The following is a 24240-nucleotide window of genomic DNA, read 5'->3' as shown; positions in this document are numbered from 1 at the left end:
AGATATGACTGTGTATTATGGTAGGTTATGTAAAGTGATAAGGTGTACAACCGTAAACAGCGCTGGATGGAGCGATTAAAAAACAAACAACTGTCGCCCTCTAGTGGTTCATTCGCTCATTTACGCTTTCCAGGATGATGACTGTTTGCATTTTCCTCTGTGATATGAGTGAGAACGAAGTTTGGTAACACTTTATTTTACAGTGTCCTTGTAACATATGTTACATGTACTTACCATAGAAATAACATAATTAAATGCAACTAACCCTCAACCAAATCCTAATCCTACCTTAACCCTATAGTAGTTGCGTAATATTACTCAGTAGGCTACTTAAATATATAATTACACTGTAACAATGACACCTTAAAATAAAGTGTAACCCGCAGTTTATGCAGAAATTATATTCCAGATGTTATTTCACTCTATTTTACTTTCAGTTTTTGTACAATACTAAACATGCTTGAACCACAGCCTACATATTTTATCACAAGAGGGAGCACTGCTCTTACAGAACACACATTTTATCTCTATGAAATTGGTGTTAAACTAATGAAACGTTATTTATTGCTCATATACCCCATGCCATGATTTTATTGCAGCTCTATAAGGTTGTGCTTGATTCATGGGAAACCATGTTCCTGAGATAATTATGAATCTTTTAAACAGCAGCATTTCCACTTTGAAATCAATATATTTTTTATTACTTTTCATATTACTTTATTAAATCATGGTTTTATAATTATCACTCATTATTATCCATAAAACCATTTGTCCTCAGACCATAACTCAATGCTATATATAACATTACCACCACTATGTCTGGTGTGGTGAGATCTGGTATTTACCTCAGTGCCTGATTAACCCCTAGTTAGGTGGTCTTTTGCGGTCAGGTCAGGTTTACTACACTGGCTAGTTTGTTATACCAGTTCACGCAAGCAATCTGATAAAAAATAACCTGTTCTCGTCTTGAGCTTCTCAGGTTATGAAATAGCAGCAGGTAAAAATAAGGATCTAGAGAGAATTCACTCCCTCAAAAATGAACACACTTAAACATTATTTTTATGAGGTGTATATCCTAAACCACATACATTGTTCCTGTTTAGGCCACTTTGGGGTTTTCCAGAGGAACTGGGGAAAACAGTCTGTAACTTTTATGCTTAGTTTGCAACATGCAATCCTGCATAGTTGCAGAGTCCTCGTGTGCCACTCTTTTTATGTATGGTGTTTCCTTCCTTTGTGCTTCTATGTGTCTGTGTGCGTATGTCCGAGTGTACATTTACACTTGTACACATGTACACTTTGGAGGTACATTTAACTCCTTATTAAAATATTCCACTACACTGGGTGAATTTTAAAGGTATGTCTTCATCTTCTTCTTTAAATTCATGTCCGTTTGTGTCCTAGAAGTACTGTATGTGAAGACTTTATTGATATTTAGCTGTATGATGAACTCAGATAATGGTCAAAGGCAAAGCCATAGGGTTAGCTCAAGCTTACTAATGTTTTATAAACTCAAGCTTATCACTGTTGATCTCTTCTTTGTTAGCACCACTTGTGTTTTGGCATCATTGTCTTAAAGCATTTTAAAGTTTATACCCAAACAGGGAAGGCTAAAGACCCTATACAACTAAATATGAGTAAGTATAATATATATATATATATATATATATATATATATATATATATATATATATATATATATATATATATATATATATAATGCCTGATTTGTTGTACATTGTATAAATCCACGGGTTTGGATACTAGTCTCTAATGAAAATGTGAGAAAGATAATCTCAAGATTATCAGTGTGTCCCGAGTTTGACCTCAGACCAGCAGACAATGGTCGTTGAGATGACAGTGATTGTGACAGATTCATTGTATAGTGAAACAAACCTTATGAAATATACTCAGTAATGAATACCCTGAATGTCTGACCACATGATGAAGGCGTTGTAAATTACACCGTAGTTTCAGACATAATGCCTAAAGCAATTCTAAACTGACAATCATTGTATTTTGTGTGTGAGGCGTGTGTTCTATCTATCTATCTATCTATCTATCTATCTATCTATCTATCTATCTATCTATCTATCTATCTATCTATCTATCTATCTATCTATCTATCTATCTATCCACATTCAGGAAAACGCGGGAAAGAAGCATTGCCCTCGCCCCCGTGTCCTGCTGGACCAATGGGCGGTGCTGATCCGCGCGCGCTCGCGCGCTCGCTCACACTGTGCACACGCGAGCAGCGTTGGTGTTGACGGTCCGTGAGTGGATTCTGCTTGAATAATATTACTGACCTAAATCTCCGAGACAGGCCTGCACATTTGCGCAAACATTTTGGTCGAAACGGCGAGCGCGCGAAACGAAACGGCTGGCAGGATGAGCAAAGTACAGGGCGGCATGAAATGTGTAAAATACCTGCTGTTCGTCTTCAACTTCATATTCTGGGTAAGTGCGAACAGTGCTGATGATATCTGCGTGACGATGATGTCACACATACATGCTTTGATCTATAATGAATTGCACTGACACAAGTGTACGTGCATTTGCTGTCGCCTTGTTTTCTAGGAGTTGCTCAACATCTGTAGGATGAATTTTCTGTCTCGGCACAATTTTTTTTATATATATTTTTTCGCATGATGCAGGTTTCTATGGACTCTAGCAACAACAACAGCAACACATTTAGGACGCCGATGTTTTTGTAAACTACAAACAGGTGACAGATGTCGGTCCTGTCTCAATACCTTGTGAGCCGACTATCTGGACATCACTTTTGAGCCTCATAGGCACGTGCAGACATTTTGAGCATCATTTGTGCATTATAGATAGACAGTAGATTTTGAAACACAGCCACAATGTGCCTATGTCTTAGAGGAAAGCTATATATTTGTATGTTTATAGTATCCATGGTCTATAAGGAAGAACGGGGCAAGTTGCACAGTTTTTTCTCCAGTGAATATTCTTAGCGTGGATTTGTGTCAGCATGTCTCAATGGGAACTTATTGTTTATTGACACTGATTTTAAAATAGTTCCTTATTTTGAAAAAGCCATTTTCCACAATATATCTGTATTTATTAATTTAATGCAATATTTATTAAATAATTCATGTAGCCTATTTATTGGCTTTTAAGTTAAATGCAAATAATAAAACCTTAATTAGCTGACTTTTGATTGAATATTTAGGCCAAGTCTCGCCTGTATGTATATAATATAACAGTTAACTAACTATGCCATACCATAGGAGAAACGGTTTCTTATTGTTTTTTTGACTCTCTATCCATCCACCTGCATTGTGGACAGTGTCTCAATGTTTTATTTGGCCATTTTCTAGTACACCCCACCAGCTGAGAGTGACAAATGTTTAACAGGCTGTCAGTTTGTTGTGACATTTTCAACAAAACTCATGTATAGCCAGATGAACAGAATTGGTCTTATTTATTTTGGATCATTTGAGGTTGTGATGTGATTGTGAAGTCTTAGAAAGTACTGTGTGGATCCATAATTGTGTTTTAAAGTGGAAATGTGGGTCATTCTATAATTTAGGGTACATTTTATGTACATTAATGATGATTTTATTTTTTCTAACAATTTTCTTTTGAAATATCATCTTTTATCCATTAAGAGAATGCATACTATAATCTCACACAAATATTTTGTGCACCTTGTTTTTTAGTTTGCTTCCGTTAAATTAGTTCTTGCTTTGACCGTTCTTTGAAGTCAGTGGGTCTAGAGAACTACTACTATTGAGTTTAAATGTAATTTTCTTTCAAATAAGAAAATGTTTAATTTTACTGTAAGCTAAAATTCTGTCAACTAGGCCTTACTAACCAAACCACGAAAATCTAAAAAATGACAAGCATCATGTGGTTTTTTTCTTCTGCGGCAGATATTTTGAAGACATTATGCTAAATATCCTCTTAATTTTTTATTTTACCTCCAATGATCTTTTGTCAAGGAGTATACTAATTGCCCGTCAACTATGTTGGGTACATTGTTATGGTTTGCAATATTTTTTTATGATTTTTAATTCAAGTAAATACTAACATTTGAGGTTAACCTGATCAAGTAATAAAACATAACGCTTGGTTAACCAGACAAGGCCTGCCCTTGAAATTATGAGTGAAAATGGTAACATTGTCAACTATGTTACCTGTCAAATAAGTTGCCCTGTAGAGCCAACTCTTGAATGAAATAGTTGTAATGGTCCAACTGTGTGACTGTGTCCTCGTGTCCTCTGATGATATAATGAATTATTTGTCATGGATTAGTTTTTAATCATAATTTAACTCTATTTGATGTGCATGAGGGTGAATCAGGATGAGGAAGGATTAAGGGATGTTTGACTTATTTTACTAAATTAACTTATTATTTATTTATTTGCCAGTGAAAACATAAGAGATCTTCACATGCAAATGACTTGAGGTGTCATTGTAACAATGTGTCCAGTCAACTATGTTTCTTGTGTCAACTATGTTACTGTCATTGACAACTATGTTTTTTTTAATGGTTTTTTATTTTAAATAACTAGAATGCTGCTTCTGATATTATTTCAGGGTATAGTTTACATCTACACGGACTAGGGTTTTGCAGAACATCTCTTAAAACTATCAAAATGATCTTTAAGGAAGATTTCTGATTACAAAATATTCTTGTCTTTAGTGAACATGCTGAGAATCTTACAGAAATATCTGCAAACCATACAATTCTTTAAAAAAGTCTTTAAATAACCACTGTGCATATGGTAGAATAGACCAAAGAGACGTTGAATATTTGAGTCACTTAAAGTGTAGCACTTAATAAGTGTATGTAGTGGCATACAGTTTGCTGGTAACAGAGTTTGCAAAATTACCAGGGAAAACATCTAGGGCAACTAGCTGACGAGTTACACGTATAAAATATATCAAAATAAACCAATAGTTGTTTTATTAAGAAAGCATATTGGTTTTACACTTTTTTGCCGATGTGAGATGTAGCCTACCCTAATATAGAATATGAATGTGACAAGTTTACTAACAGGATAGTTTTTACCTTGATACTTGCACTTGTGCGTAAGAAGCAAACAACATACATAATCCATCATAAGGGGCTTTGAAATTTCTCTGTGACTGTGCAAACTTTTTTTAAGATGCAAGCTGCACATGCTGAATGGGCAAACCTTCAAAGCTAGTTCTCAAAGATCGGGTTACTAAGGAAAGTTATTGAAAGTGTACAACCCTCTTGTGCTGCATTCAACACCCCTTTATTCACTGGGCTGCATTGAATTCTGAAGGGTGCATTGAGACTGAAACAACTTTCTGGACAATAATGGTGTTGTCATTTCTTCAAAGATAACGCCACATTGTTGATTAAGTTTTTGTCACATGCAAAGCAGAGTACATGCACAGTACGTCCTCAGATAATAATTTTACAGCATGTCCCGTGAGGTGGATAAGGTTAATATTTGATCATTTTATGGTCTCAGTTGCTTTATACGCTTCGTTTTATTATTCCTTTGATAAAAGTTCAATCCAGCTTAGTGCTATAAGTGCATAAATGCATCTAAATGAAGGATATCTTTGGTTTTCCTTGCATACTACTCCTACTTAATGGGATAGAGGGTTTTCACCGACGTCACGTTCTGGGCGGTAACCCGGATGCGCGGCCATTATGGAGGCACTCGGATGTAAACAACAGCATAGATTGCACAATTTATGTACTATTGATTGAACACACTGTTACACTAATAAACCACGGAAAAAAACACATGGAAGCTGCAAAATCATATAGAGAAGAACTTAGTAAGCAGGGAAGAGCAAACTAAAGTTAATATGTGGTAAAGATCTGAACGAGCTAGCCCTTACTGCAATTCTTCCTTCTATTTCTTATCCCGACATAGGCTACGTTCAGATTGTCAGTCCAAAAAAGCACATGAAATCCGTTTCAAGCTACATCCATGTGGTTTGAAATCCTATTCAAACCACATATCAGGAAATCCGCTTCAGTCTGAACGCTCTGATCGGATTTTGCGTGGTATGTTACTTTCTCACGCCACGTAAAATGTAAACATCAGACGTTGTTATAGGGAACATGCTGAAAGTCGCTGCCGAAACAAGGCTGTGTTGTTGCAAAGTGCCGGACGAGTAGAAAATGATTATTTTTGAAACCGGCGCAGATAAGAGCGCGGAAAAAAAGCTGTGCATACCAGCCTCCTACAGTTCTGCAGCAGGCTCAAGACCAGTGCTCAAGACGCAGTAGTCCAGCGCGGCGGCTACACATTTCCATGTTGTAAAATTTAAATAAGACAACATCTCTAATGCAAATGCAAACCCCTCCAACAACGCAACGTCATTGCCAAAGAGCTGCGTGGACACACAAATCGGATCTGAACAGTTGCAATACACAGTGTGGACATAATTTTAGATCACATTCCAATCGGATACAAAGATAATCGGATTTGGACTGACCGTGTGAATGTAGCCATGGTGAACTACGTCAACATTTTAGCCACAGTCAGCGCTTCATTTACACATGTGGCTGATGCTGTGCCTCTCTCAACCACAAATGCCTTCTTTCATCATCTTCTCTTTCTTAACTTCTGACAGTCTAAAGAACTCGAAATGTTTTTTCCCGGTGCGACCGATTAGTACAGTCCAAAACTCGACCATTTTCAGCAGCAATAATCAGCCAAATTTGCGAGTCCGTTCAGTTCAGTGGCATTGTTTACGTTCAGTGCCTCCAAAATGTCCGACTTCCGGATTGATGACGTGTAGTGAAAACCCTCTATAGATCACCCATAAATGAGACTATGGCAAGCCATTTTAACATTTAACAGCTAGACTGGATATGTGTTGCAGATATCTGTAATTCAGTTTTGCCTATAGTCAAAAAGAACATTTCAGATATCCGCAACTACTTTCTTCCTATCCATAATTGTCATTTCAGATATCCGCAACTGCATTCTTCCTATCCATAATTGTCATTTCAGATATCCACAAAGACATTCTTCCTAGGACAAATGACGTAACTTTTGCCATTCATTTGTATGGGGTTTATCATTACAGATATCTACAATTCAGTTGCAGATATCCACTATGTGAATTACAGATATCTGCAGCTGAATTGTAGATATCTGTTATTCTAGTTTGAGATATCTTCAATTTGATTCTGACTAGTCATAACTCCAGTTCAAGATATCTTTAATTCACCTCAATTCAAGATATCTACATGTTCCTTTTCAGATATCTTAAATTAAGTTTTGACTGGGCGAAATTACATTGTAGATATCTGTAACTGGAGTTATGACTAGTCAAAATGCCGTTGTAGATATCTCAAACTGGAGTTCGGGATAGTCATAATTTAATTGTAGATATCTATTATCAAGTTATAGATATCTTGAAATTAATTTTGATTAGAGATATCTGAAATTTGAGATATCTGTAACTTTTATTCTGCCTAGTCAAAATGTAATTACAGATATCTTGAATTAGAGTTTTGACTAGGCCAAATGACGTTGCAGATTTCTGTATGCATCACACTTTAGGCGGGAGCAGAGCGTGTTGTTCAAATCATCAAATCACATAGCACCTGTTAATTGTTAACTTTAATTAGCACTGATTAGCACCATGTCGGAGCAACCAGAGTTTTTAATCGTCTTTTTAATGCTGTTAGATACTGTTTCAAACTGAAAAAATTAAATAAAAAAATAAGAACTAATCTGAACTAAGAACTTTTTTCTCATCTAAGGAAGTTAATGTTATTGTACTTCCATGGCAAGAATAGCATGCATGTAAGCATCTTTATTAAAGTGAATTAGTGTGAATCTCTTTAACGCATAAATCTTACGGCAACCATAACCTTTTAAGCATGAACATAAACATAGCATTGCAAAAATTTTTTTTTTTGTATATAAAAAACATTTTCTGGTGTTTTTTTCGATTACAGCCAACAGCCATGACTGCTTCTTTCTTCTTCCATTCATAGAAATAAGGAAATTCTTCTTTGATTATGGCGGGGAGGGGAAATGGATATCTAAAATAGAGCAACGTCATGCACAATAATTTGCACTAGTCATAATGACGTTTGAGATATCTTTAACTTTCATTCTGCCTAGTCAAAACTGAATTACAGATATCTCTATCTGTCGTTTCGACTAGTCACAATTACGCTACAGATATCTTGAATGACAATTCCAACTATCCAAAATGTAATTACGACTAGTCAGAAAGACATTGTTGATATCTACAATGTTAATTCCGGATAGTCAAAATTAGCTTTTAAATGTTAAAAGGGCTTGCCATAATGAGACACACCCACGGTTTTCTGACCCCATGTTATTCCGTCAATGCGATTAGCGCATTATATTCCTAGTCTTCGGAAATCAGACGATAGCTTTCGCGAGAAACAGACTGAAAGCTGTTATTGGCTCATAATCTTCACCTCCTAATTTGTGTTTATGCTCAAATAAAAAATTGTGCCTTCCATTATTGGTGCATCATGTCGCTGATATAAATGCCATTGGTTTTCATGTATCACGTGACCCGTTGTTATGCTGCAAGTTACATGGCCTCATATTAAAATCTAAAGAAAGATTATTAGTAGACAATACTTTACCAGTATTTTTATACTTTTATGGTGCTTTTTTTATACTTTTAGTATAAATCACCATCCTGTTTTGTTGAATGTAAAAATGAAGCTCAGTCTCAAACACTCTGTAATTTTGTTTTTGTGCTAAAGAAATATTATTTACATTTTTTCAGACGGTTTTATCCATTGCGACTTAGAAGGTTTATATTTTATCTGATCTTGGTGTTGCTAGTTTTGTTATACAGGGTTGGAATTACATGGATGCAAGTAATTAATTTTCGACTAAATAAATATATACTTAAACTTATTCATAAACCAATAGATTGTATAATTAGATCAGTGTTATATAAGTACTATTTATATACTATTGTGGCATTTATTAACATTTTGAATTGGCTTTTATTTTGAATTGTAGTTTAAGTTTTAGTAATTTTGTTATGTGCATTTGTAGTTTTTTATTTTTCTAGCTTTAATTTAGTTTTAGTTCAGCTTTAGTAATTTTAGTACTTGAACTAAAATTAGAAATGTGGCATATATGCAATTAACTGAACTAAAATCAGTTTTAGTTGAAAAATATTAAGGTAAGTTTTGATTTCAGCTTTATTTTAATGAAGGGTTTAAATGAAGTTCTTTTAAAGCCTCTCTTTGTTCTTTAGACTTTGTTGCTCAAAACCACACAAATGTCATAGGAACCATTCAAAGGCCACATCACACTGTGATTTTGTCACTGCGCTAATGGTCATTAGATTGGCTTAAATGGTTAGTGTAAGATGTAATTTAGGGCACAGTGGCTTCAGTCATTGGTTATCTGTAGAGTGGTTTCACTGCGCTGGACAGCAAGGCCTTTGTCTTTGAGAGGGCAGGCAAAAAAAGAAGTGGGTCGTTGTCCTGTGCAGTTTTATGTCCTGGTGTTGCATAGGGTGGGTATGAGGGGGCAGGGGATGGCACTGGGGGATGGTGGATACCAGCAGGACAAGCCTGTCAGACTGGCACAGCCTGCCTGTTGATCATAGAGATGGGCACCAAAGTAGACAGTGGCCTCAAAAACTATTTAGATTCTCAATTTACACTTAAAAATGCACACGGATAACATTCATGATGTCAAAATTTAGTCGCCTTTGCAATAATCACCTGTTCCACAAAGATTATGCATCTGCCACATAAGACAAAAAGTCATAAAAACTCGAAATTATGAATTTAAAAAGTCAGTTATTAGCCATCAAAATGATGAGATATAAAGGTCATAATAGGATTTTTTTTATCTATTAATAATTTGACTTTTAATATTAATAGATTGTTTTTCAACTGAGTTTTGTCATAATTATTATTAATATTTCACCATTTCAAAATTGCATATTATAACTGAGCTAACATTAACTGTTGACTTTTAAAAATTTAGTGTTAGTTCTCGAGACCGGTCTTAAGACCTTGATCTTGTCTCGGTCTCGACCGCATTTGTTCTTCTGGATTTTATTTCAAGACCACAAAATTTATCGCTAAATTGCCGTTGCATTGTCTGATTTATTTTTTAACATCATAATGGAATTGGATGCTAAACTTCCTACTTCAGATGCAATCAATAACTTATTTCTAATTTCATTTATTTTGTTACTGTTGTGGCGGGTCTGAAATTATACAAGGAATTGTGTCAAAAATGTCACCAAAATTCAAGATATGATTTTTATATTATAACATATGATATAATTAAGCAATGTTACAAGCAAGAGGGGTGTTTTCACAAATATGAGCACAATTGCAAAGTGATATTGATTTTATACAAATGTTCAATAAACAAAATGTTATTTTTAAAACATTAATCTCAACATTATTTATGCATTTGTAATTTTACCAGTTCAGATGAACTTCTGTGCCACCTCTTCTGTGAAAAGATACATTTTGTTGTTAGTGATTTCATTTGATTAGTAACAGCTCTATATAGTCTCTTATTATTCTAATTGTAATAGTTGACTAATAATAAGACATTTCTCAGGCAGTAAATGTTAATCTTTCAGATGAACTTGAGGAATGTTAGTCTGGTCTTGGTCTCGACTTAGCCTCGGTTTAGGTGGTCTTCACCACAACACTACTAAAACTTGGAAATCTAAAATGTCTAGTAGGTTTCCCTTTGACTTGATAACTAGAAGGCAAACAAACTTTCTCTGATGATGACCTTACAGATGGACAAAAGGTTGTTTTCAGTATCACAATAATACTCTTTATCTTACAGAATTACAATCAATGCTCTATTTTAGTCAAGGTTATCCTTCCAGTTACGAGGATGGGAAAAATACAAAGTATCCTGTTCTCAAAGTCAAACCCTGCATTCATGTGTTTGTAACTAAATAGACCAGTGCAGAATTTGAAATCAAAGACATGGAGTAAGGACCAGCAAAGGTCACAGAAACAGCGTGAAGTGAATTTTTTCCGCACATGTTCCTGATTTGTTTCACTCTTGTTTCCAGCTGTCGGGCTCAGTGGTGTTGGCTGTTGGATTATGGTTGAGGTTTGACCCAGACACGGCCAACCTCTTAGCCGAAAATGATGCCCCTGAACACTTCTTCATTGGTGAGCAAATGCAAAACAGCAAATGTTTACATAACAGTTTTGTAGGTTTCATAAACCTAATGAAAAATATAGTGTCATGAAAGCAGACTTGGGGGTTTTTAGGAGAGGAAACTACACTGTAAATATATGAATAGGAGAAACTGTTAAAAATGGGCCATGTGACAGAGTATAAAATGACTAACCACAGTTTCCTTTCTTTTCCTGTACCATTTAGGAGTGCGTTTATCTGAAATAGTTGATACTACAATGATAGAGCAAAATAAAGAAAAAAAACATGCAAGAAAAATAATTGCACAGCAGTGTTGGCCAGTGTTAATTTAGCTTTAATTTATTTAAATTTTATTTTAGTCAATTTAGTAATTACGAAATTTGTGCAGACTTTGTCATCTAAATTTCTGTCCCTCTAAAAACTAAGAAAACAGAGAAAAAAATATTGTGTACACGAGAAAGACTGAAATAAACCTTTGCACCCTGACTTTTGTTGCATTAAGCCAGCCAATCAGATTAGATCTCACAAGATTAAAGAAAACTTTTTGTGCTATATAGAGATATTGTGACAGACAGTGAATAATCATTAAATGCTTCCCTTCTTGTTGTTGAACATGCTGCATATGCCATTATGCACTACATCATGGGATAAATATTATGTGTTGTAATGATAATGTGGCATTTATTATGCTGCCTTCATATGCTAGCGGAAATGTCCTCTTTCCCACTTTCATGATTATTAGCTCATTGCATTTAAGTGCTTCATTGTTGGAAAGAACAGGAATAATGGAGGACACTGGGTTTATTCTTGCCTATTTATTGGGAAAATCTTTGAAAAGCCGAAATGAAATGTAGTGTCCCATTCATTGACAACTATATAAACATTCACAGCGCTGTCTAGATAATCAGCTTGCTGGCGATTCTGGAATTTCGGTCAAATACAGGCTATTTTCGCTGTGTATACAAACATACAATACAATGATTATTCATATATGTAAATATGCACTACTCTAATGATAAGACAAGGCGATGTAGCTGTTGTGAAATAACTAATATAGCATTCCTGTCACAGCAGCAATCGTCATGTTTATAGTTTATGGCACGCTCACCTCGGGAACTCGGGTATCAAAATTATCTCAGAGATTCCCAGTGGTAAATATAACATGAGAGGGTGTTCATGTCCTATTTTTAACTAGGAAACTCATATTTTACGATAATTCTGATTGCATGTGTCGTGAAGGCAGCATTAATTCTACCATGGTACGTTATCTGTTTATTAATCACAAAGTACAGAAACTGTCATAAAGAAATCCATATTGTACCTCACAGTTTCATAAATAAGCACAACACCAATGCCTATTAATAAAGCACCATTTCAAGATGAAATTTCCCATCTGCATCATGGAGCCCTAATGGCCTCTGAAATGGCGAATCTGATATTGGTTTTAGCTGTGATGAATAAGCAGGGACACTGATAGTTCTTGCTAATAGCCAAACCTGATTTCTCATGGGGGAAGGCGTGTAACTGGTGTCGGTTAATTATAAAAACGTAATTTCCCCTTTAGCTCCGGTTTAGTCCCCAGAGCAGCCGTTTGGTGAGCTGCTGTTGGTCGGAAAGCTGGTCTCAACATATACCTCATTGGTCTTGCAGAGGAGTGGTGCAGTAATTGGTTTATTTATAATGGTTAGTGTGTTGATTGGTGTCTCTAGTTATAGAACTGCGTTTAAGGGCATTTATTTGGACATTAATAACCCGCCTCCTGCTGCTTTTCCACTGGTGGCAGCAATGAGACGATCTATATGGGACTGCTAACTGCTGTCCGGAGCTACATAATGGACAAACAACTACTTTGCAAGTGCTAAACACAATGATTATGAAACAAATTGCAAAACTGGGTCTTGACATCATATGCTGATACCCAGACACTGAAGCTGATCAACCAGGTATAATCTAAGGCATAAACGTTTGAATGATGTCTCGGTGACAGAGCGATAATAAAAAAAGAAGAAGTGAGAGATGCTCTGTGGATTCGTCTCTAGTAGACCATAAGATAACAAGCATTTCCTGGCAATATGTTTATGCTTGGAAACAGTGTCTACCCAGTAACAGAAGAATATCACTTGGCAAACAACTATGTGCTATGAAGCTAATGCAGCAGATGCAGGAGACAAAAACAGGAAGCAAGATGAAGAATTCTGCAAAAATACATAATATCTTCTCTGTTGCCTAGTATACTGTATATATAACACTAGGATATTTTATTTCCGTATGAAACACAACTCAGATATTCTATTTATTTATTAACTCAGACTTCTTAGCTAAAGATATTGCAGTATTTACCAGATGCAAATTACACTTATTTTAGTCACAGAAGTGGTGGGAAAAAGTTTTTAAATCAATTGCATCTAAGTACATGTTTAAATAGATTTGTGATACATCAGTAAACGGATGATTGGGCTTTTTGAGCAAACTAAAATAATCCTAACAGACTTTTTTTTCTTCATATTTTCAAAGACTGGACTATTAAAAACTAAGTAAAGAGTTACTGGTGAAATGGTTTTGTAAAAATGTATTTTGTAATTTTTATTTTAATAATAATGTAAGTGAAATCACATTTCACCCCCCCCATTGTAATATCAAGCAAATACGTGCCATCCTTCTCCTAGACAAGTTACCGGTATGTTACTTTATCTATGCGCTATTGTTAGATCCTATGGGCAAAGAGTATAGAAGCCCAAGAGGCGAAACTCAATAGAACGCTCCATAGCAACAGTTGCCCCCATGACGTGACGGCGCGGCCGCCATTATGGACTGAAAACTGAAGGAAAACGCCTAAAAATAATGGGAGTCAATGGCACTGAACCAACTTAACATATCAAAAACTTAACATAACTTAATTTTTTCTGGCCGTCATATCTAAATATGAAAACAATTTAAAATACATTAATGAGTATGACCGACGTTAAATGACAGAAAATGTTACTTCTATGTGTTGGTTATGCATGGCCTAATTACCCTTAGGAAAATAGTATTTTGGGACAAAATATTACTATAGAAGTACTAGTATAGAAATACTATAGCGGCTCTAGGATATTATAGAGGTATTACAGAACATAACATACTTCTGTGATGTTCTGTAATACCTCTATAATATTTTAAAGCTGCTATAGTATTTCTATAGTAGTCTTATCGTACTTCTATAGTATGTCCCAAATTACTATAGTATTCCTATAAGATTACTATAATATTTTGTCCCAAAATACTATAAGATTCCTATAGTACTTTTTCGTAAGGGTATGTCCCCCACCGAATCGGCTTCATTAGCCTACCACTTACGGTTTGCAAAGATACAATTATAAAATTACTGCAAACCTTTAATCTATCAATATTTATGTTCTATTATGCATTTTCCTTGTTATATGAATAACAGAAATTCATGAAATAATATATAGGCAGACACACACACAGTAATAAGATATTTATTCAAATGTTGATTTTGAAATTAGTGAACATCACCATATATATGATTTGGAAAAATAAATAAATAAAATTATAAATGAACATTTCTAAAGACAGTTAATCTTTTACATAGAATATCACAAAAATATTAACCCTCAGAGAGTCTTCGTTTAGCAGTCACACTCAGTGCCTTCCCGGTCAGAAGTGACCGGACACCTAAAAATGAAACTTCCTCCATCCCAGTAAAAACCAATGCAATTTATTTTTGTTCTATAATATTTATTCTTTTTAATTTAGTATTTTGAGACAATTTGATTGAACTTATTAATATTTATGCAATATTTATAGTCCATTTTTTGCCATTGAAAATAATGTTTTTTTTAAAAATTATTTTTTTTTTTTATTTTATTTTTCTATGCGGTATTTTCAGTTAAAATAGAGACTAGGCTTTCAGAAAAAAAATAAAAATAAAAAAAATAAATCAATTTATTAAACATAAAATTAAATAAATCATGTTATTGCATGGGTTTACCACTAGATGCCTGTAATAGCTCTAAATGGAGATGCTTGTGAATTCTAGTTGTTTTTGGACCAAATTACTTACTTTTAAGATGTGGATTGATTGTATTTTTTTTTTAAATTGTCAAATAATACTTTTTGCCAAGGTTTATAACATTTTATTAATTATTATTTTAATAATTTTAATAATTATTATATTAATTATATATATATTTTAATTATAATTATTAATTATGTTATGTTTTTCACTCTTGATGTTTTAGAGTTTCACCCCTTCATTGCTGAGCACTTTTTTTCTGCATCGTGGCCGATTTGTAGAGAATTTTTGTGTTTTTGTCAATTTCCCATTCATTTCCTATGGGGGTCATTTTTGACCGAAGACCATGAGTGTGACTATTTTTTTTACGACCACTTAGCATTCTCGGATCATGACCTCAATTTTTTTCTGTGTTCACATACCTAATGCCAGAAAAGTCACCAAGTTTCGTAACATTCCAATGAAGCTGTGATTTTTAAAAATTCAAAACAGATTTTTTGTAATCTGAATTTATTGGTGTGTATGTGTATAAAAGTGTGTTTCTATGTGTGTGTGTGTGGGTGGGTGTGAATTTTTTGCACTCTTGATGTTGTAGAGTGTCACCCCTTTACTGCGGTGTACTTTTTTTTAGAATCGTGGCCGATTTGTAGATTGTACAGACAAAAATTCAGAGAATTTTTGTGTTTTTGTAAATTTCCCATTCATTTCCTATGGGTCGGTCATTTTTGACCGAAGGCACTGAGTGTGACTATTTTTTTTACGACCACTTAGCATGCTTGGATCATGACCTCAATTTTTTTTTGCATACATATACCTAATGCCATAAAAGTCACCAAGTATCATAACCTTCCGATGAAGCTGTGATTTTTTAAAATTCAAAACAGAAATTTTTTCGGTCAGAAGTGACCGAAGACTCTCTGAGGGTTAACAACTTGTTTTTTCAACATCTTCAGTGAAAGTGCACACAGTGAACGTTTCAATGGCAAGAACAAAAACAATCTGTGAATGTCCTATTACAGGCGGAAAGGTACAAAAAAGATGTGCAATCTAGCAAGTGCACACATGAACTATAAACAGTACTAAAATGGAAGCGGTGCCATAAGATCTCAGTAATTAATCAGACACCACCATCTATTGTGTGTGCATTTGTGTACGAGAAGTTTTTTTGTATTTTTTTCTTTTTGTGAGAGAAGAGGCATAGAATGGAAGCATTAGTCAAAAATGATTGCAGAACACTGCTTGCGTTTTGACCACTTGCTTATCTTCACAGTTTGGTTGTGTGGCGTGCAAACTGGCGCTAACGATTTCAGCAGCTTTCAGTCCATAATGGCGGACGCGCCTCCGCAGCGCCATCTACAGACTGTTACCCATAACACAACAGAGTTTCGCCTCTTGGGCTTCTATACTCTTTGCTATGGGTGTGTTTTTTTTTTTTTTTTTGCATCATAGCTGTTGCTATCGTGCATTTATAATTCCAGTCGACACTGACAGCATGTGATCTTTGGGTAAACAACACCTTTGCAGAAAACTCAAGACTTTCCATTTGCTCATCTTCTTGCTGTTGATGTTCTTGCATCATTGTTAAACAACAATTGCCCATTTTCCGAGCTCTCAAGTAATGAATTGACTGAGTCCTGGCATGTTGAAGAGAGAGCTCTCTGCCCATTTAGAGATGTTCAGTGTTTATAGTATAAGGAAAGGAGGAGGGCTGTTTATATTAAATGTCAGCTTGTTTTCCATCCATTTGGCAATTAGGAAGTCAAGAGTAGAGGAGGCTTGGTGTTTTTAGCTTGCTGAACTCACAGAGGACTCGTGTCAAATCTCCTTTGTTCTGTCCTCGGAAAACAACATTATTTTCTCCCTTGGGGATCAATTATTGTGGGTTGTGGTGCTTGTCTTCCTTTAGCCTTAATAAAACCTCGGCAAAACTTCAGCTCTGTGCTTTCTGGCAAGCCGTTTGGCCTTCTTGACTCCTTCAAGGATGGAAATGTCAGTGGAATCATATCTGAAATGTAAACCTGTGTACAATTAACTTTTAATTTATAGTCTGGCGTTAAACATCAGGGATTGTAGCATATTTAGCTGCGTTTAGCTTCACCAGGCCCTCAGATTTTGCTCTAGTTTATCTTTTTCCATTAATTAGTATGGCTCTAGCTTGTCTAAAGTGGCAAGGGAAAGCGGTTGTTCGCGAGGGAGACTGTGCCATCCTAGCAACGGCGGTCTCAAGTGAGTGTGGCACAGCAGACGTGTCAGCGCCCTGCGTCTGGGGTGGCTGAATTGTTGCTATGGTGAGATAATTGGCAAGAAGAGGAGAATGACAACAAGATCATGAAGATCCCGTAATCATGAATGTCCAAAATAGATCTGAAATGTTATGTCTTTAACTACAGTTTCACATTTTCTAAAGAAAATTAGAGTGCTGTTTGCTCAAGCAAAACCTGCTGCCACAATGTGCAACTGTTGTGCATTGCTAGGGTGTTTTAGGTGGTTTATCAGTTTATACTTTATATATGAAAATATGGCATAATACATTTTATGCATGAAATATATTACCATTTTGATTGCATATATATATATATATATATATATATGTATATATGTGTGTGTGTGTGATCGAGATGACCAATGAAAACGGCTGCAGGGTAAGGGTTGCGCTTAACTGTTTTGGGAAAAATAAAACCATGCCGGTAAATACGATTAAGGCGTCAGCGCAACGGTTGAGCTTGTGGTGTCTGTGTGTGTTGTTCACACAAAGACTGTTTCTGTTGAGCCGAGGCCTTTGACACTGGTTGTTGGAGATACGTGAAGAGGCGCAACTCAAACTTCACACTTCAATGCATAGACATGCAAAACACAAGAATTGTGTTTTTTGGTGGGATTGTAGTTTACATTGAGTGGGAAATTACCTAACACATAAAGGTGATTTTGATTTTGACCATCTGTCAGGAAATGCCTACAAAACCTTCATAAAATTTGAATCAGTTGCTTTCACTCTCAGTCATCTAAAAGTACACCTGGGTCCACATTATGTTCATTTATCTGCCATCTGTATTAGAGCATATGAGCACTTTTACAGTTGAAATTAATAAATGATATTACCTATTCATGTTCTGCCATCATCTGGTCATATAATGAACTGCACGCTGGGATTTTCTAGAACTAACTTTCAACATTACACTGTACTCTGTTCTCCCCGCAGCGGTGTACATTTTGATCGGAGCAGGAGGTGTCATGATGTTGGTGGGGTTCTTCGGTTGCTTTGGGGCCGTGAGAGAGTCACAGTGTCTTCTGGGATCGGTGGGTAAGAACTAGAGGTCTTCTTGGGTCCTGAGATCTGTACCTGACCCGAATTGACTCGAATCACTTCTCACCCAAACCTGATGTGCATCAATTCATTTGAAAAAAAGAAAAACCTGACCCCGATAAAATTACACTTGAGACCCGAGAACTTTTTTCAAACCCGATCCCCTGCATAGAGTTTGAGTGGGGACTTTTTCAGCCGGGTATGACAGACCAAAATAAGATACAGCAAATAAGAAACACCACGGCAGGTGTAGATTTAAAAAATATGCCCGTCTTTCTGCTTTATTTGCAGGTCACAAACGTTTACGTTAGCTGTTTAGCCATGTTGCCATATAATATCTGCTTTGAGTATGTCAAAAATGTGTGCAAATGTTTTCTGTGGATTTTCACAAATTGCTTTGTTTGAGGAAAAACACCAAACTATACAGTTAAGGTTTCATTTTTGTTCATTTGAGTTTGTACTGAATATAGATGGTTTTCTGTAATTAATGTGTCTGGCAACAGTATATAATTTTTCTTCTGGGGCGAGCGAGTGCAACCGCTCACAAGCTCAAACGACATAAATTGATATGAATGTTAACATTAATCATTCCCTCGAATGCCTCGGGTGTTGCAGAACACGGTATCCAGGAGGGTTTGGTTATGTACACATATAAGCCTGGAATAAAGTAGAATCATTAGTTTTAAATAATAAAATATTATTGAACGGTCAAAACAAATAATAAAAAGTTGGCATATTTTGAAAGAATTCGGGTATTCTCAGGTTATATCTGTAAAAGCACATATATTTAAAAGTACCCAAGACCAGAGGCTACTAATATCACACCCGACCCGTGTCCGAGGCACTTGTCAAAGTTTGATCTCGAACCAACTCGGGTTTTCGGATCAAAGTGGACCTGTGAACACCTCTAGTACAAACTACGCAACAATAAATGAAGAAATACCCTGAAACACACTGTTTCTGTATTACTGTACTAATTACAAAAAAGTATTGCATTACTTATTACTAATTATTTTCCAAATCAAATCCCACATTGAACAATACAAGGATAAACATGGAACTGCTCTTTTAATTCTTTCAAATATATAATAATAAATTGAATAAATTATTCTTGAATTGACCAAAGAATTTAAAGGAAGAACATTAAAAACGTACATTTTAAAATTGGACATTACATTTTGATGTTAAATCCACTATTGTTTTATATAGAATTGTTCTATTGTCTATATAATATTTAATGCAATTACATCATAAGTAACAGTAATTAAATTACAGAAAAATTAAGAGTAATCTCTTACTTTACTTTTTCAAGGGAAAGTAATTAAATCACAGTAATTAATTACATAGTAATGAGTTGCAGCCAACTCTGCCTTGAGCACTTTTTTGTCAACACTGAAGAATTTAAATTAAACATTAAATCAAAATGGACCTTTTTTACTTCCTTAATACATGTTTCTGGTCTCATTATGCTCGACCCATGCACGGTGTTAAAATAAAATAAAATGTTTACATAATTGAAAATAACCTTCTTGATATCCTGTTATATGATCCTGTTGAATTGCAATTAGTATTGAAAACCTAAAGTGAAGTCTCTTTTGTAGTTTTTTGCTTGCCTTCTGTTGATCTTTGGGGCAGAGGTCGCTGCCGGAGTCTTTGGATTTTTGAATAAGGAAAAGGTATTGCATGCACCGTGTCAATCATTTAATTGAGCATAAATATGAAATGAACTGTCATGTAATTATGAGCACATGTGTTTCTAGATCATTAATGATGTACAAAACTACTATGAGTCCACTCTGGCAAATGACAACAGGACTGCTATTGCCACCATCTATCACAAAGTGGTCAGTCAAGCATTTGATTAGTGAATGATCTGTGGCCATAGTGTCTGTGTGGATGTAATGTCTGTTCTTATTTCACAGCTGGATTGCTGTGGGACTGAATCTTCTCGCCCTACTTATCTGTGCACTGAAGCCAGTCCTGACACGGTTAGTTAAAATGCACCGATCTTTTATTGCTTATGTTAGAGGGCTCAATATCATTTCACCTCTGCCACTTCATCTGCTTGATTGGAATTCACTATTCAGTTCACTATTCTGAAGGAATCTCTTGAATTAGTTGAAGAGAAGCATAACTTTATATATATATATACATACAGTGCAATGCATAAGTGAATACACCCATGCTAAAGTTGACTAAAAAGAGGAATTAAAATCATATTTTGGAAATTGAACTTAATGCCTTAATTTAAAAAATTAGGAAAAATCCAACCTTTAAGGACACCAATTTTCTTTGTGAATGAATAATGTATCGTAAATAAATAAATGTTCTTCCTTAAAATACATGGTGCATAAGTGAGTACACCCCTATGTTAAATTCCCATAGAGGCAGGCAGATTTTTATTTTTAAGTTTTTTTTTTTTTTTTTTTTTAGGATACTATGCATCCTGATAAAGTTCCCTTGGCCTTTGGAATTAAAATAGCCCCACATCATCACATAGCCTTCACCATACCTAGAGATTGGCATGGTTTTATTTCAGTTAGCCTAAAAGCTAGTTTGATTTGCATTGAGAGATGATCTTATGGAAAGTACCCCATGCCAATCTCTAGGTATGGTGAAGGCTATGTGATGATGTGGGGCTATTTTAATTCCAAAGGCCAAGGGAACTTTATCAGGATGCATAGTATCCTAAAAAAAAATATAAAAAAATACTTAAAAATAAAAATCTGCCTGCCTCTATGGGAATTTAACATAGGGGTGTACTCACTTATGCACCATGTATTTTAAGGAAGAACATTTATTTATTTACGATACATTATTCATTCACAAAGAAAATTGGTGTCCTTAAAGGTTGGATTTTTCCTAATTTTTTAAATTAAGGCATTAAGTTCAATTTCCAAAATATGATTTTTTATTCCTCTTTTTAGTCAACTTTAGCATGGGTGTATTCACTTATGCATTGCACTGTATATACATATATATATATATACTGTGCAACAGTAATGAGCAATTTCAGTGCTATGCCCGGCCACAGTTAAACTACATTGGTCCAAAATTCCTCTCCACATGTTTATTAAATATCAGATGTGTTCTGATGAGAATGTGGTGTGTCTCTCTGCGTTGCATTTAACTCTTTCCCCGCCTGCATTTTCTACAAAAGTTACCAGCCAGTAGCAGCATTTTTTTTAATCATATTCGCAAAACTTTCATCGCCCCCAGAATATTAAGTTGCATGAATAAAAAGTCAATATATCCAAAGAAAGAACAGAGCCTCTGCTTTTAAACATTTCATTTGGTAACATTAGGCAGTTTTGATTTATATGCTGTTGAATGTTTGATTACGTTAGCTTACTTACTATCCATGCCTTCTAGTTATTATCAGATCTTCGCTTGTTTTTGGATCCAGAGTTGCTGTACTATTTCAGAAGACGTGTAACAGCGCCCCCTACCACATAACAGTGAAAACACGGATAGCCAGAAGAACGAGTCAGTGGCAGGGAGAGTGTTAATGAGGACAGACAAGCATGTCTTTAACAAATCCTGACAGTAGTTTTTTAATGCCAAAAGAGGGTTTGCGCTGGCGCAAGCTGTTAGTAAATCTGGCCCTTAGACTGACAGGAAGGACACCTTTCATACTCGAATGATGAGCAGTTCTGACACAGACCCTTAGGTGGCAGCCATGTTGCTCTGTACGGGGTAAAGAAAGGGAGGGAGGGAGGGAGAAGGTAAAGAAGGGCTTAGAGAGAGAAATGAAGCAGACAGCGGCAAGATGTCCAATGAGTCACTTGATCCGATAAGCCCACAGGGGCACAAAGGCGCCAGTTTTTTATTTATAGCTGTCACGAAAGCACATTGATCGGCTGAGAAACATGATGTCACATTGTGCTTCAGTTGTGAAGTTCATACTGTCAGTTGATCCCAATCAGCAAAGCACATTAGAAAGAAGATACCGCAACAGCGTGTTAACAGTGTTTACAATGGCTTTAGCCTATAAAAAAATGACTACTATTCAGGTGTGTGTGTGTGTGAATATACACTGCCGTCCTAAAGTCTTGGGTTGGTAAGATATTATCAGGGAAGCCACTGTGCCTTTTTTTCCCTACATCATGAATGACTGGCGTCTCAGAGCGCGCAGACGAAACGTAATACGCAATCTTGGCATTTCCATCCAGTTTTTTTATTTTTAAAATCAACATAAATACGGTTTTTAACATAGTTTATGGGTTTTTATGCGCGACACAACAAAGCTTTTTGGCAACAAAGATGTGATATAAAACTCTAATATTCAGTTAACTAATTAATCAGAATAATAATTAGTTATAAATGGTGTGCACATCTCTGCTATTTTACAACAGCTTTGGTGCTCGTCCAATCAGATGTCAGAGCCAGAGCTAAATCTGTGAACAGTGAACAGATGTGCAGGCTTATATATTGTTTTAACATCAGTTTGCCAAACTCATCTAATGTTGTTTTTAAATGCTTTCAAGGATTGCGTTAAAGCTATCGAAGACTTCTTCAATGAAAAACTCTTCATAATTGGATACGTTGGGCTTGGCATTGCTGGAATAATGGTAAGAATATGAAACCAACATTCTTTTTCAAAGTTGGACATACTCATATATACAACGAGCTATCGCTTAATTTTGAGACGAAAAAAAAAAAGATTTGCTTTATAAGTGTGGCTTAAGTGTTCAAATGCTTTTTGGGAACACTGTAGCCTGTATTTATTTATCATGTATAACAACTGAACATTTCCCTCACTGTTTTAACAGATAATTGGCATGATCTTCAGCATGGTTCTTTGCTGCGCCATTCGAAACAGCAGAGAAGTTATTTAGGCACCTCACAGTTCCCCTCTCGCCCAGTTGGACTGTTTCAAAGCGCACCTTCTTTGACCTCATCGGACCATCACATTCAGGCTTGGGAGCAGGGTGGAGGAACTCCCATGAGGCAGCGTGGGTCTTGTGGTACTGTTTTGTGAACAGCATTCTGTCTCTGATCGTTTGTGTCTTTTCTGTTCCTTGCATTGTTTGAAGATGACCTCCACTGCATGGACTGCTATTGTAACCCAATTAACCTTTACATTTATTTTGTCTTTATTTATCACTGAATCATTACAAGGGGTACATAGAGTACATCTCTTTTTCAAACTTGCTCTCGCTTAATAGAGAGTTCTCACATCTCGAGTCCTTCTTCGGTCCAGACTTTCACAGTGAACTGACCATTTTCTTACTGATGTAAATAAGCTTTCTGATGCCTCTTATTGATCAACTTATTTTCCATGTTATTTATTGTGTGAAGTAGACCAGGTTTTCTGTGCTAATAGATAATGGGTCATATCTTTGTGTTTTGCTGGTTATTAATATTTGGTTATTGTAATTTTGCCACACATCATAGAGATACTGAATGAAGCCAAAGAGTGGAAGAGTGTGTGATTAAAGACCTCTGACACACATTGTCACTCTTCAGCATGAACTCGAAATTAAACCTATTTGATTTGGTAACATTCCTGGTTCTATTGTGAAAGATTCATGAGTGCATGATATTACAAAGAAAAACAATTAGCTTCATAATTGTTCATCGAAATGTAAACTTGCTCTTCCTCTGGAACCTTTTGAGTTTGCTTTTGAGTCTAGGCTATTAGTTAATGTTAAGCAGTAAACAAATTTCTAATTAGGTTACTTTAAAATCTTGCCAGTAGGAATTTATTGTTGATTAATAGTAATGTAATAAAAATAACAGCAGTAATAGCAAATATGAATATTTGTTATTGCTAAGAGGAAACTCAACCTTCA

General features: G+C 35.5%; 1 protein-coding gene across 1 annotated transcript; it reads left to right on the top strand.

Annotated features, from left to right (window-relative positions):
* Positions 1-2212: 2212 nt before the first annotated feature.
* On the top strand, positions 2213-23949 carry tspan2a (tetraspanin 2a). The gene is made up of 8 exons (XM_084425647.1): positions 2213-2457; positions 11035-11137; positions 18341-18438; positions 20047-20121; positions 20206-20289; positions 20368-20433; positions 22933-23016; positions 23218-23949. Exons 1-8 carry the CDS (start codon positions 2389-2391, stop codon positions 23281-23283), a joined length of 645 nt encoding a protein of 214 aa, XP_084281773.1. The 5' UTR covers positions 2213-2388; the 3' UTR covers positions 23284-23949.
* Positions 23950-24240: the final 291 nt, after the last annotated feature.

This window comes from Rutilus rutilus (assembly GCF_951802725.1).
Source record: "Rutilus rutilus genome assembly, chromosome: 12".
NCBI classification, from domain to species: domain Eukaryota; kingdom Metazoa; phylum Chordata; class Actinopteri; order Cypriniformes; family Leuciscidae; genus Rutilus; species Rutilus rutilus.
This window is presented reverse-complemented; position numbering and strand designations above follow the sequence as displayed.